Below are 16,048 nucleotides of genomic sequence, written 5' to 3'. Positions count from 1 at the left end.
GACTTATATTACATACGTGTATTTTTATCCTTTTAAATGCATTACAGCATTAACATTGTACAAATGCCATGAACTCTAATGATCGCTGGGACACAGATCACGCCTCAAAATATGGTAAACATTGTTTTAACATTTTAAATAAAAAATAAAGCCATATTACTTATAAATTTTGCTAGATTTCCCTTCTAATAAATACTCCCAAGTGTCTTCCTCACCTAAATATTTGACTAATATTATTTTTATCCTCAGTTAAAAATATTATTGCAATTAATTTAATGATTTAGAATTCCACAAAAAAGATGCCCCTTCAGAATGCCACTTAAAGGAGAAGTATTACATAATTTGTCTTTTCAATTCTCTGCCACCAAAGAGGTGCATTTCTAATAGTTAATACAAAAGTATTATAAATGTAAGAATTACCCCCCCAAAAAAATACAGTACAACTACTGTACAATAATTTTACTGAATACATTCTTCTCTGAAGGTTAAATATTTTCATCAAATATTTTAATGTATAAAAACAAAATATGATCAGTAAATGATGTGACATTTGGAATGCCTTTAAGAAATAAATGTTCAACTTTTTACCCCAAACAAAACCAATCTTATCACACATAAACACAATGCCTTAAATGCCAAATCCATCCCCAAAATTATTTTGATAAAGACTTATACAAAATATACACAATTTTACCTAAAGATATAATGTTGATATAATAAGACAGAAATCATATACAAAATATATTGCACAGAATTAAAAAAATAGGCATAGATTATAAACATACTGATTTTTCAGCTTTATACATATTGGGCACAGTTCATAAATACGTCTCAAAATCTGAATGTTAGTTGGTACAATAAGATTCCCTTTACTCTTCTCTGGTAATAAAACCCAATGTTTCCATTTACAAAGGAATTTTAACTCAAATACTTTAAAGTAAAAAAGCTTAAAGGCTAAGCAAAAAGCATTCTGAAGCTGATAACATTCTTCTCCAATTTCTTGCCAATAACAATAGCCTCTTTTAATTTCTCACTGCAACAATGCCTTGCCTTAGCTAAATATAATACATATCACTTACCCGCTCTTCGTAAGAAACAGCAGTTATTTTTCCTAACAGTACTCTTCCTAAATTCATCTTCACTTAATAGGGAAAAAGCATTTCCTTAACACATCAGCTTCTCAAAGATTAAACTAAAAAATTCAACCCCGTTCCATGCCTGTACATGCCAGTAAAGTTTAAAGGCATTTCGTATGAAGTTCTATTTTACTCCCTTTATGTTACCCATAGCAACAGGCCAATGCAGGAAGCTGTGGTTCGTCAGGGATTCAGATTAGATCTCAATTATCTCTCAACAGAAAAGCTAGATCATTTTATATAAATCATGCTGATTGTATTTTAAAACGTTTCCTATAACAAATCAGGAAAACAAAATCACGTTGAGTTGTGTGATAGTCCTGTATTCAATAAAGCAGATTTCCAAGACAGTTTTCAGAAAAACATTAGTTAATCACCCTAACATTAGTTATAGAAACATTTACATAGTAAACCACTATTTTCAGAGGTTTACATAATGCAAGCCAGAATAAAGTAGGACTTCAAACCGTCTATTCTGCTTAACTTCTCAGTGGTTAACACTATAAATTGCATGTAAAAATCTGCAGTACAAGGAAACTTGGCATATTTGGTTTAACCCAGGGGCAGCCTGTTGTCACTAAAGACAAAATTCTCCTTTCAGAAACTAACTGATATTCTGCCCTTTCTTCCTCTCTACCCAAGCCTGTGCTGAACTGATGTCAAGGCAGTTCTGTGCACAGCGCCTTGGGAACAGAGAGCAAAATAGGAGACTTGTAATGTAAGAGGGAAGTGCTATTAACTTGCCTGTGACAGCAGTGTCTTCAAGAGACTGTATATGGAAAGTATAGGATTTCATGAAGTTTGCTGCTATTCACTAATACATAGGAATATGACCTAAACCATTCATTGCTGTTATTTTTTAAGCAGTCAGAATACGATTTTCCGCTAAAAATAAACACCAGAATTGCAAACTGGGAAAGATCAGTGGGCATTTTTATGCTAGTGGGATGTCCTTAAAGCCAAGGTGGACTTACTACTAGTAGTTTAGGAAAGAGTAATCTTCTCCCTTGCTCAGTGCAGCATGTGGAATCCCCCACATCCATACTGTTCCTAGGTTGAGCCCCTACTATAAAAACAACTCTATGAAAAAGGCAAATATTACTCTGAACTTATAGAGAGAGAAAATGAGGCCAAAAGAAGTTAAGAGCCTTTACTCAAGACCTCACAGTAAGATTGCCTTGCAAAAGACAGTCCAAATCTGCACATCTTCCCATTTTTGGATTTAGGATGAAGAGACTTCGTTAACAGAAAAATTCAGTCTTCTCCATTTAATTTAGAGTGATCAGAGAAGTTGTTTTAAGCTAATTGCAGATGAAAATGGAGCAAGCATACTTCAACAAGCATTCCAGAGACATAAGCAAATTGCTGCAATGGACAAAGTTCATTTTATGACTGATTACTTGTTTGAATAGGCACACCACGGCACTTTAGCATGCTGTCTTCTACAAGTATTTAATATCATGAAGAAATGCAATGGAAACAAATGGGTAGGTAGACAGGGAAGGAATGTGTTTTACAAATTACACCCTCCATTATTTTAGGACTTAAGAAGCAAATTTCCTATGTCTCTTGCACTGAAGAACAGTTTTACTATGTGTGATAAGTATTAAAAATGTATAATTTTATAAAGAAAAAATACCAGAGCTGTTTAAATACTGCATTTTGCTTCACACTAAACCAAGAGGAATGCAGAATGTATTTCCACTGCCAATACTTTAACCAAACAGCACCACCATTACAAATACGCAGGTGACCAGGTACATAATAATCCTTACATTGGATAAGTAAAAAGCACAAATGGATCAGAAATGCCCAGAGAACTTTCCTGTGAACACCCCTTTGGGGTAACACAAAAAAGGACTTTTATCAACAGAGTTTACTTAACGCTCAACCTAAGCCCTCTAGGAACCCCCTAGAAAGATCAAATGTACTAGCAGAGTTTTCACAGGGTACCCAGGGATGTTACCCAGAAGGACACAAGAACAATTAGGAGAAAAATAACCCCACATGCAATGGGATGTAGCTGCAAGACTAGCAGTTCACTAGAGCAACCACAGTGAACATTGCTAGGAACACTGTGTGTGGGCAATGCTTTATACGTTCTAGGCACTCATACTTGGTGTTATAAACCTAATAATCCCTTAGTTTAAACAGACCTTTAGAGTTGTTGATTTTATTTCATTGAACTAAGCATTGCATGTCCACATTTCTTCCATACAGTGACTCTACTGCAAATAAGCTCTACCAATTAGAAAGTAACAGTTAATGATAATGGCTACGAAACATTATGTGACTCTGAAAGCCCTTTAAAAAATTCATATCCCTCTACATTTTCACAGGTTATTTCAGCATCTGCCAGATTCAAAATCTTGTGATTTTGTGTACCATATTCGTAAACCAGGCAGGCAACTCAAAGTTCAAAGGTCAAAAGCAGAAGGAATGTTAATTTGCCAAGCTATTAATGGAAAGTGTTAAAATATGACACAACAGCTTTAAAAACCTTATTACGATATACCAAAGATGACAGTTGTAAACCCACATCCATCTGCTGAGAAGCTAAACTGTGGGAAGGGGTAGAGACCCCAGATATGGTTGATCCATTTTTCTCTTCCACCCTCCCTCCACTTCCTGCTCATATTTTCTTTTGTATATTTGTTTTTGGGGCAGCAAAAGCTGAAGAGAAAGACAGAATGACAGGAAGCCTGGATAAGTTTTAACTTGTCAAAAGATGAATAGGATTTAATATATCCCTGAGTCCTAAAAGAAGAAAACACACACAAAGAACACCAGGCAACTAGAAAGAGGCAATCCCCTGGGCCAGCTCCTAGTCCCACAGATTCCTAACGTAAATTTGACATTGGTGGAATGCACCATCAAAAATCTTAAATCTCATCAATACCAATTATTTCCTTTTTTTATCTCATATTAAAGAAAGTAACAGCTACTTGCATGAAAGCCAGAGAAAAAAAATAACTGTTAAGAGTGTGACTTAGCTCACTGACCCTAGTTACTGAAATAAAAGCAGGAGTACCAAAAAGCCTACACACAAATTAAGGAAACGTTGCTATAAAATAAAATAGGGGGTTTTTTCCTAATTCTCCAAATTTTCTATAATCTGTCCAGATATATTTTTGTCAATGATTTGGCAGCTACTCAACAATAAACAGATCCCATACGTTCCACTGATTAGAAGAGGGAAGATTCTCGTATTTACAACATTGTGGTTTCCCTCTATCAATTTCAAAGATAAAAGTCCTTCCTATTCCAAGGCGCTAGTAACAAAAAATATTTTCATGCCAAACTATTTGGAATTTGTTCGTTTATAAATAACTGAAATACAAGCTGCCTTCTTAAATACCAAGATATCCTATACAATAAATTCAGTGAAGTGACTGGATGCAAACTGCTGTTCCGAGTGCCCCCTGCTGTCTCTGCCTACACTTCTGAGACTGACGTACACATTTTAAACTGTTCAGTTCAGGAAGATTTGCCATCCCAAAATCTACTCTAAAAACAAATATTTGGTTTGGAAAGCCATGTTGTAAATTTTGAAAAATACTTCTGTAGAGCCTGACTGTAAGCTGACAATAAAGAATACACTTTTTCACAAATGTTTTTGAAATAATTATATTTTTTTCCCTTCTGTTGATCAACATTTTAAGACAACTGAATTCTCTCCACTAATACAAACATGCAGAAACAGCGTAACTTGAACATCCAGATGGAAGGTGACTTGCAGCCCGATAAAAAACTAAAATTCAATTACATATTAAGGAGGATATGATTAAGTGACTGATCACTGTAACATGTTGAGTCACTTCTGAATTTTTTACTACTGCAGATGGAGCCTCTAAAAATCAACAGATTTTGAGGAAATCAACGTAAAACTGAGCATGAAAACTAGTAATTTTAAGTAAACAATGCATAGATATCTTCCTAAGCCTTGCAACTGTTTCTTTCCCTTTTCATTTAAAAATATCTGATAGATTTGCTGCTGTACTTTTAGCATTAAAGACAATATACTGAGATATATACACATAAAGAATAAGACTATAATGTCAAAAATTGGTAATACAGCTAGGACCTTTACTTAAAAAATACGTGTTTTCTGAGCAAAAAGAAGCTGAAATTGGTTTGAAGTCTCTACACCTCAGAAATTTTGTGTTCTATAAAACTCTTCATTTCTTTTCAGTTATTTTTATAACTCATACCATCTGGATTCTGTTTTATCAGATGAAAATCCAGCTGGAAGAAAAAAAAAATCACTTTAGCTGCACACCTTAAAAAATGCTGTAACAATTAGAAGGTAACTTATAATTTTAACATGACATTCTTCCTTTACAGAAACACATGTGCAAGTATAGTGAAAATTAAAGATTTATAAAAAACTTAATTAGAGAATTACCTGTATATCTACTAAACTCACTCCACATTTTAAAAACAATACAATGCTAAAGAAAGATTTAAAACACGTCTATAAAAAAGGTGTATTCTTAATTTCATAATAGAGCTTATATAGAAAGTCAACTTAAATACTTATACTTACGAACTTTGTCTCTTTAAAACCTCATTGAATCCTTAGAAGCATTATTTATCATATTTCACTGCAAGATTTCTTAGCTCGGAAGGCTACTCATTAAACCATATTCCTGTTTTCTGTTCGCTTTAGACAAACAAAACTTTATACTTACAGACACTTGACTATCAGTAAAAGTTTTCTCCATGTATAAATAGTTTAATAGCTCATTGTTAAGAAACAGTCCCTCCAACTTTATTATTACGCTCTTTCTGAACACATATTTACTTCTTCCAGAGTCCAGTGAAAAAATGAGGCTTCTCTGTCTGTTGCCCTATCAACACCTCTCCCATTCTCCTCCCTCCCCACCACATTCTCCGCCCTCAATACTGGTTCCGTATCTTCTCATCAAAAGGAACAGGCAGCTTTTAAAATGTTGTTTAGGCAGGTCCTGTGTAACAATAAAGCCTCTGTAAAGACAACAGCATGCTGCTGAGGAATCTGCTAATGTAAAATGCATTCGGTAAGGGCCTACAGGACTCTGTCTTAAACGTTTGTCCAAACTTGTTTAAGCATTGAGTCAACATCATTTTCTCCTCCAAAGTATTCTCTTTTTTTAATACATTCCCCTTTGATGAGTATGTTATCTGAATGAAGTAGGCCATCAATCCCTATTAAAAATACTTAAAATATAATCTAAAAATCCTTAAAGAAAAATATTGTTAAAACTTGTAAGACTCACAGCAAATTTATTTCAGTTTCTGGCGTGTAGGTACGTGCCTCAGTATGATTACAATCACATGTATGCATATTATGCAACCTATCTCATCCTACCAAAACTCTCTGTGTTCTTTTGAGTAAGCAGGGCATTGGCATTTACAAGGATCGCGTTCCAAGTGAAACATGATTCTCGTAATTTTCAATACCACACCTACTCTCCAGACAGACCAGCGAGAGACGTGTATTTTCAGAAATAAATGCATATGCTTTCTGTCCAACAAGTAATGCTTAAGTACTATCCTTACGTGATGGAACTTAAGTTCCTCAGTCAAGAGCGAAAGAGGGGAAGGACTTATACTATATATTTTTAAATATCAGAAGAATGATGAAATGTTTTGAGGATTTAATATTGAATTAAAAGCAGTAGCTCATCTTGTAGAAGCTCCACAGGTGATTCCTCTGATTTGTTTTTTGTTGTTTTTTGGTTTGGTTTTTTTTCAGACTTCACTGGACTGATATATCCACAAGGACAATGAAAATTAAATAGTACCAACACTCAGCCAAAATCTCAGCAGTTTAAGCATGGAGACAGGATCAGAAACAATTCACAGATTGCTACAATGGTATCATTTGTGCCGTACGTATTCTGTGATTATACTCTAGAAACACCAATTCAGTTCATTCAATAAGGCCTTAATATATTCCCTAACATTAACCAGATCTCATAGAGCAAAAATCCCTCCTCACCCCCGTTAGTACGTGACACAACAAAAAGGCATACCAGGTAACAGGAAGAGCAGCTGAGGGAGGGCAGGAACAGAGAGGCACGAAAACAGTCACCCAGTTTCTTATTCCCACCCAGAATTACATGGGCAGCCTGTTTTGCAGCAGAAGCTCTACACAATAAAGCTGCAGGTGCCCTCTCCCGCCCCCAGCCCACAGCAGTTAGGCAGCGCTAAGAGATACTACGATCAGAGAGCCCTTGGGTTTGCAAACAAGTTTACACCAAGTGAAAGGTAATGCGGCTTCCTGTGCCAACAGCACAATCCATAATCCCACAGTTAAAGAGAAGCAATGTCCATCCTTGAGTCTAAGCACATAAGAATCAGTTCAGAACACAGGTTTATCAAACCTAGTATTATGTTTCCAGCAGCGGCCACGCATGGATGTCTACTGACAAGCGGCACAGGGCAACACATGGGACATTTCCCTGATTACGTTCTCCCACACTCCAGGGACTTTTAGTTAGGAGATTTCCTGAACCTGGTGTTGCTTGTCTCCTTAATAATCCCCAGTGGCTTTGTTTTACAAATACTTGTCCACTTTCCCCGCAGGACATGCAAATTTCTTGCATCCACAGCACTCAGTGGTGGGGCGTCCCACAGACCGACTTACCTCCTGCATGAACAATCGTGTTCTGTTTGTTTTGCTCCTGGCTCCAGCTACCTTTAATTAATGGAGCTGACTTCTTGTCCTGAAGGAGACAGCAAGTGGTCAATCCCAACTACATTTTCTGTGCCAACCATGACTTTGTACTCTTGTTAGGCCTTTCTCAACCTTTTCAACTTCTAATATATTGTAGCCTTTTTGAAATAGAGAGACCAAAACATAACACTCAAGCTGTGGGCAAATCATAGATATATACAATAGAATCATTATGTTCTTCTTCCTTTATTCCTTCCCTAATAATTCATAATATAAGATTTTGGTTTATTGCTACTGTATTGAGCTGGTGTTTTCATGCAACTGTCTCATAACTCAAAGACTTCACTTGTGAGAGGAAACAGTCAGCTAAGAGACGTATATATATCATTTGATATATGAAGCTAGGACTATTTTGCCTCATTTGCATTGCTTTACATTTATCTGCATACATTTTCACCTGCCATTTCTTTGTCCAGTCATCCAGTCTTATAAAAGCAGCCTGCTCTTATCTTCAGAGACTGCTCTTGTCCTTACTACCTTGAATAACTTCACCTCACTGCCCACCTTCTTGGGAGGAGCCTTAAAAGAAGCTCTTGAATCAACAAGTGTAACACAAGCAACTGAAGCAAGGGCCAGCCTTAAGCAGCAAATAATCCTAGGTTTCAATAAGAGACCCCATTGTTGTAAGCTATTACTATGCCTTAATGTCAGGTGGTTAACACGCCTCATGAATTAGACCCAGGAAAGCAAAGAGTTTTAGTTCAAAGAGAGCAAGCACAATTTTAAAAGAATGCTAGGTACCAAAGGTTATGGAGAAAGACACCCCTGAGAGGTTGCTTGCCTACCAAGAGTCCCAATCCAACAAGCACTGACTGTTTCGTCACTACGCAGAAAAAAAACAGAACCAAAGGAACAGACCCAAAATGAAGGTCTGATACCTTATATTGCTGAACTAATGGATAAGACCCCTCGGTAACTTCAGGTAGTTACCCTAACTTGTTCACCCTGGCTGATCCTTGTAGTTCCACAAAGGTGACTGCATCAGAGACACTGAAGCTTATGAATTCACCTGTGTCCATTTAATCACACGTCTTAAGAATGGCCAAACTGTCTACTGACAAGAAGTAAGGCCTGCTGACTGAGGATTTAAGCAGACTACAAGTTCTCATCTAGTCCCTGAAAACATATACTGTGCCTCTGGATCTGTGACAGAAATTGGCTTGTGTTGGAGAGCCAAGCCCAGAGGCAATAAGGCTTGGACAGCACTTGAATGACAGGGTCGGACAATATACTGATTGCTTCCTCAGGGAGAAATTTCTCCATACAGTGCCAACCGTCTTTGCACATATGGGGACTGAATTCCCTATAGAATCCATCCTAGGCAACACTGTTGGTTTCTTCTGAGGCACCAAAGTATGGGATGAGCACTGCCGTGATGAGCAGTGCCATATGCACCTCAGAAAGCAGAGATGAGATCTGGCTCTCAGCACATTCTCTGACTACTCAGCCTTTTACAAGCAAACTTATATGGCAAATTTCTCCACAATCTGAAGTAAAGAAAATAACACGAAAGCAGTAGAAAAGAGTAAACAGTAAAATTACAAAAGTACAGTCACTTTACCAATTGCAAGCACAGAAAAATAAAAAAAATCCTGTTTTTCTCAGTGTATGGAAAAAAATCTCACAGTTTAACATTCTGGATTTTATCTAGAGATAAATATCTCCAATTCATGATAAACAAGAGGTTACAGATACCTGTACTCATCTGTTGACCAAGACACCTTTGTGCCTCTGACACCTTAAAAAACAGTGTGAAGAACATAAGAACTTTCCATGATAAAGTCTACAGATGTAAGGAAAACTTAGGAGCATATATTGGTAATTTTTAAACATTATGGTACAGTATAAAATACCAGCGAAGACTTAAGGTTAATGCCAGTGCACAATCATGGAAAAAATTAATGAATGTATAGCGCTAGCATGATGTTGTAACTCCTTTAGGTAGTAATAATGGATATAACTAAAGTACCTGATAAGATCACACATGCCAAAGCAAAAGCCTGGAGAAAATCCTCTAGAATACGCTGAAAAGAGTTTGAAATTCTTAACAGAGCAGTCTAGAGGAATGATGTTCTTGTAAATCTTTTAAGTACATTAAGAATGATGTCAGAAAAAAAGAAGAAAAAAAAAAAAGAAAAAAAAAGAGACTAAGGGTCACCATAGACATCATCCAGAACAAGATGACAATAACCTACAGACATTCTGTCTATATCACTATATCACTACTAGTCAAATAAATATTGCCATAAGCTACTGCGTAGTTCTAAAGACAACTGGTGCTTTCTGGCCACTATCATACCACCAAGGTCTCACAACGTCCTATCAATAAAGTTGGTTGCGTCCAAACTGCCTGCTGGGCACAGTGATAATAGCTATTAGGGCTAACATCTAAACCATGTCTGAAAACATTTGAGAAAATGCAGTAGTTGGCCCAGGATGAAGCCACATAAATGACAACTCTAACACTGTGACAGTACAAACATTGCAATCCCCCACCTGCCCCCGCGTCCTGGCAGTGTTTCATTTATCAGCAGAGGTGTGCAGCCGCTATGCAGCACAGCAGGTAAACAACTCCAGCCAGGACTGTAACAGTCAAAGGTCTGAACAGGGCAGAAGAATGCTTTGCAAAAACCACTGCATGCTTTCAATGCCTTATGGATCAGCCCCATGACCACATACGCTACAGTAATTCAAGGTAAAGAAATCAACATTTAATGTCATGACTAACTTACACTATTTAAAGCTATATATTATAGTTCGACAAGAGGGTCTGGGCTATTATAGCAAGTGACTGTAAAATCACTAAACATACATCTTATGCTTCGCACTGATTTAAAAGCTGACCCCTGGTGGCACACTCCAAGAAACCGGATCTGTCAGTCATTGCTCCTCCATCGAGCCACACCAGACAGGTCCTAGCAAAGGGAAACAAGAAACAAAACCTAGGCTGTGGTCACAGATCCATGAGGCTTCCAAAGAGCCATGCCAGGCGCTGGACTGTGTTAGCATTCAGCCTTCAGAATGTATGTATGTAAGACAGGAGTAGCCCTTTAAGAACTCTATTATTAACATGCTAGAAATACAGAACTTCCTTTCACATACAAAAATGGAGACTTTATTCTTGCATGCAGTTTTATTTCACAACTGGCCTTTTCTCCACCTCCATGAAAGCAGACAGCAAAATTGTCAATTGGTCAGTTACATCTTAGATAAAACTTCGGACAAAATACATGCAAAATATGCAATACTTAAGGGTTGTACATGGTGGAACCTGTGTATGCTGGCAGCCCGTGGCGAGTTATCATAGCTTAAAAAAATTGGTGAAACCTAAGGCAAAAATGTACATTCTTTTCAAATTTTAAATTCACAAATATAAGCTGAGAATGAAGAGGCCTCTTGATTTCAATCACGTAATTACAGTAGCCACAGTGGTGGCGTTGTGGCTGTGGTGATGATCTAAGAACATCAGTGAAGCAAGCTCTGCAGGGCGCATTAATACTTTTTATTAGATCAACTGACAGGGTGGGAAAAGTTTGGGGCATGTTTAGCTCTTCTTGTCTGGTTTTCCTAGTATACTAGTTGGTCTCATAGAAGCTATTATCTCCCTGTGTAAGCTTTGTCTGATTATTTAAATAAGTCAAACAAAGACAGGTACCCACTTAAAAACTCATTATTAAGTCAAATGAGCATTTAGGGGTTTTTGCCACCCACAGATGCCAAAGCTAATATCCAGCAGAGACATGTCATTCATTAGTATAAAAACCTCATACCAAAGAGATGCGTTGTACGCTTTTAATTAGCAGATGAAATGCAAAAAAAGTTGCTTCAGTGGAATTAACAAAACAGAAAAAATATCAAGCATTATTATCTATAATAACAGCTAATAATGCTACATTATTAATGGTTATAATTAAGATAGAACATTCTAACAAAATTCCTCACACTGATTTTTAAAAGGAATATATGATACATTCCAACTTTGAAAAATTACTAAACTCTAGAAATTTGATCCAACAAATGTTCTTTTTCATATGGGATATAGCTTCAAGGTTTCCAAAACGGGATGAGGACCAGAAGAAAAGCAGCAACACACATCTTTTTTGTCCTGCTATTTACTTAAAAGAATTAAATAGTCTTTAATTTTACAAAAATCTCTACATGAAAAGATTATTTAACAATATTCATTACATCTCTCATGATAATATTCTGCCTTATTTTTAACCACTGCAAAATACCAAAAGTACAAGTGCTACAATGATTTTCAGGAAACACAACAGCTTTGAATGTTTTCCTTGGCGAGGAGGAACCTAAATTTGTTGTCTTCAAGGGAATACTGCAAGGCTCCCCCATTTTTACAGACCTCAAGAAAAACTAAGATATGAACAGAACGAGCTACAGTCGAAAGTGTATGGAATCTGGTTCCAAAACTGTTCATCAGTAAAAGGATTACTCTGTTTAATGTAAATTTTTACAAAGGCAGTGTTATAAGTCTCTGCAGTCTCACAGAGTCACCTTTAATGTGTTTATAAATCTACAAACAGTGTCTTTGCCGGGACAGAATCATGCAAGAGGATGAGAGTAGTGGCACTTATCTACAGGGAAAAAAAGTATGAAGAAAGATAGGGTAATGCTCTCTTACCAGTCCAAATATCAAATAATCCTAAATCATGGTAAGTTCCATTTAGCTTAAGCTACACCTTGCAAATATGAAAAAAAAATATGAACCAGGAAGCATGCTATAAAGTAAAATTGGTGGAAATCACAGAATTTTAATATGGTTGTTAACAGATATTATTTCATAACGACAGTTGATTCATGTAGGAAAATTTAGTAATAAATACAAAATAGGAATGTGTCTGTTCTTAATAAATATCTTGCAATTTAATAAAGAAAAAGTTCTAAATACATTTCTTGTGAAAACAACATAATTAAGGTATATAACAGACACACTAATTTTCTGAATGCAGTTCCAACTTACAAGATATTCATATTCAGCCCTGGTATCAATAAGCTCAATTTCCACAGTTCAGAAATAAAATTGTGCATTTTGTGACACGTTTCCCATACAATAGTCTCAGTACAACTGCATCCATTAATTTTGTACTCTCATCCTATTTTGATCCCTGCAGATTTAAAATAATCTTGTATACAGGTTCTATTAGTAAAAACAGCATCTAGAGGTTAATCCTACAAACTTGCCTAGTTTTTCCTATGTACAACTCACCTTCTGCAGGTAAGAGGAAAATGCTTAAGGGGGGGCAACTATATCATTACAGCTAACTCTAACCTTATAAGAATATTGTCTCTGCATGTATAGCCAGCCATAATCAACAATTTAGATAATAATAATAAAGAATTTAAAAGAAAAGGTGACATTTTATCTTGCAATACATTTTTATTTACTAAAATAATATCGATAAAAATATGTTTTATGCTTGGATAGATTTAAAAAGAAACTGCAAAGAAATCGCGCCACCTTATGGCAGAAGACAGCAAAACTGACGGCTAGTATTTCACAAACTACAGGTCCAAAGACAAGAGGAGCAAGTTCATACTTCACAAAAAATCCAAATACAATCTTCTTCAGACTTATAAGCAAATGAACAGTGTTCAGCATATGCCCATAAAAGAAACTTCATGGAACCTACTTATATTGCTCAATTTAGATGACTAATTTGGATGCCAGCAGGAATCAAACCCACAAGCTGAGAGAAGCATATTCATTTTCAAATTTCATGTTTGGGTTAGTACCTTATCCATTCTGCTAAGATAACTGGAAAGAATACAAAAGAAACTAAGTAGCCTATATAATATGTCCATGATCATTATTCCAAAGGTGGAGTCTCTAAGAATTTCCTGGTATTGTTATTTCCTCTTCCAGTAACTCTAAATAGATGGCCTGAGATAATCTAAATGTGTACGAACAACATTGTGTTCTACTACACTTTATGTAACAGTACTTGGGAAAAGTGCTGCAGTAGCAACGTTAAAGTTAGAACCAAAATTGAAACACCTCAACACTATCTTACTTATGAAGTTTTTGAAATTCTTCTCTGCGTTGGTATTTCTCCTGGTGGCTAGGATATCATTCTCTAATGACATGCAGATGAAAAAAAAGAGATTTCAAAGTGAAAAGAAGCAATTGATGGAGAGCCATCCACACCCAAAAAGCTACATGTAGTCAGGGCATTCATCCAAATACAGATTTTGATACAGATTGTTTCTTTCTCCGATTCATACCATGACCTACAATGTAAGTTTCCCCATCCTAATTAGGACACTGGGTAACACAGAGAGCCTCTCAACCCCTCTTGTTGGTGCTACTCAATTTGTATACAATAATGAATATCAACTAAGACATAATGAGAGAAAAATGGACTTTTTAGGCCAGTGCCTATGACATCTTTCTGAAATTAACAGAAATTAAGTACCACATCCCTATTTTATTGAATATTTATGCAATGTAAAACAGCTCCTACAACAGTGTTTAAAACACTCTCTCAAAATACGAGATACACACATAAATCTCTATGAAATTTCAACCTGGAAGAACGCGGCTGAACCACGTTCTTCCTATTGCAAGTGCACTAGGTTCTTACATATTCTGAGAAGATTCTCTCTTACTGTGACCAGAAATTCTGTCAAAACTGGTAATATATAGTAGCAAGCTTTTTAATTTAGAAGAATTGCTATTTTCTGATGAAGAAGATGTAGCTAGACAGCTCCCAAACAACTTTATCCAGAGCATCTTGCTCTGTTTTTTGTTTTTTAAAGTTATGCACTTACTGTATTACTGTATTAAATGTCCTTTAAAGCATCTGAGAAATAAATAATTACAGTTCCTACCTGCATTCCCCAAGAACACCAGAAGTTCCTTCCATATATTCTGTTCCCTAAAAATCCAGTGCACTGAGCTCCCCTCTCCTTTAGTTCAGAGTCAGTGCAATGCCATTCTTCCTACATTTTCCCATGGCACCAAACTCAGAATATCTCCTTCTTTCCTCCTCCCATCTCAAATGCTTTTTAAACACCTCCTTCCCATCTAGAGAAATCAGTGTGCCACATTCCCTCCCATGCTAGAGAGCAGTATAATATGCATTACATGGCTCCTATGCCAAGAGCTCTGCACATATGTTTTGTTTCTTCCCAACCACAAATGTTCTTACGGATAAGCACGATAAAGGGGTAAGGGAAAAATGTCTCTATTTGCCTTCACATCACTATGGGTCAGGTTTTCCCAAGGAAGTGCGCAAGAAGATAAGATACAAATGAAGCCACATTCCTACAGCTGGTTGAGGGAGGCTCTCAGCAGAGCAGGAGGAGCATATTTTTAAATTCAGATGGCTTTTCATTCCATGTTTTCACCAGAATCAATAAGGTTTGGCCCCTGGGGCCCAGGCATCAGCTGATGTTATACCAGATGTGAAACAGCATTGTTATATTACCCTCAGAAAGACCCAAAATCACCATAACCAATGACCAACACCAAGCTGATTAGGAATTCCCTTTTCTCAACGGCTGACATGTAAAGAGTAAAAACCTATTTAAGCATTTTTTAAAACTTTTCCATACTCAGTAAGCTACGTTCCTTAGGAAGTTGCTGCTGCTCCAGCAATAAATTTTAACTCCCCCCCCAAAATTTTCTCAATGCAATGATCATCAGCTTAATGAAAAACAAGTATGATAAGCATTTGGGTTTTTTATATGATATCATGATACAATGATTTCTAAGATATGATGAACATTTTGGTCAGCAAAACTGTATTGTTTTGCTTTACATGAACAACTGTGGTGGGTAAAATAAAGTTAAAATTTCCCACAGAAAGAATGGTCACTGCTGGCATCAGTGTAAATTATTAAGGAAACACTGAAAAAGTCAGACAATACCTGAAATCTCTATTCCCCTCACAAAAATGTCATGTAATGATTAGTAACTTTATTACACTACAGATATTACTTTATTTCATTAATGATCAGCATTAACTACTGTAAATTCCTCTCCAGGACTCACTTAGAAAGTTTTAAGTGAAAGCTGATTACCTCAAGGTCATCCAGAGACCGAGTAATACTAAATCGCTTAGATCTTCCAAATGATCTTCGAACAGAAGAACGTGGGGGAGGAGCCTGATTTAATCCCATTGGATGTCCAAATTTTGCACCCTAAACAAAACAGGAAATATGTATTATTATT

At 36.4% G+C, this 16,048-nt stretch overlaps 1 protein-coding gene across 5 annotated transcripts in view; it reads right to left on the bottom strand.

The window, feature by feature from the left end:
* RGS12 (regulator of G protein signaling 12) overlaps window positions 1-16,048 on the bottom strand; it is an 89,937-nt gene that overhangs the window by 49,334 nt on the left and 24,555 nt on the right. For 4 of the 5 annotated variants that reach the window (XM_074587460.1, XM_074587462.1, XM_074587461.1 and 1 more), the window contains exon 3: window positions 15,898-16,017. In XM_074587460.1, coding sequence (XP_074443561.1) covers window positions 15,898-16,017 — 120 coding nt within the window. Of the gene's footprint in view, window positions 1-1,079; window positions 1,815-15,897; window positions 16,018-16,048 lie in introns of those variants that run through there. The other variant, XM_074587464.1, reaches the window with a different exon arrangement.

The sequence above is a fragment of the Larus michahellis genome, chromosome 5 (assembly GCF_964199755.1).
Source record: "Larus michahellis chromosome 5, bLarMic1.1, whole genome shotgun sequence".
Lineage (NCBI taxonomy): Eukaryota > Metazoa > Chordata > Aves > Charadriiformes > Laridae > Larus > Larus michahellis.
Note: the sequence above shows the minus strand (reverse complement) of the source record. Positions and strands in the feature narration are given on the sequence as shown.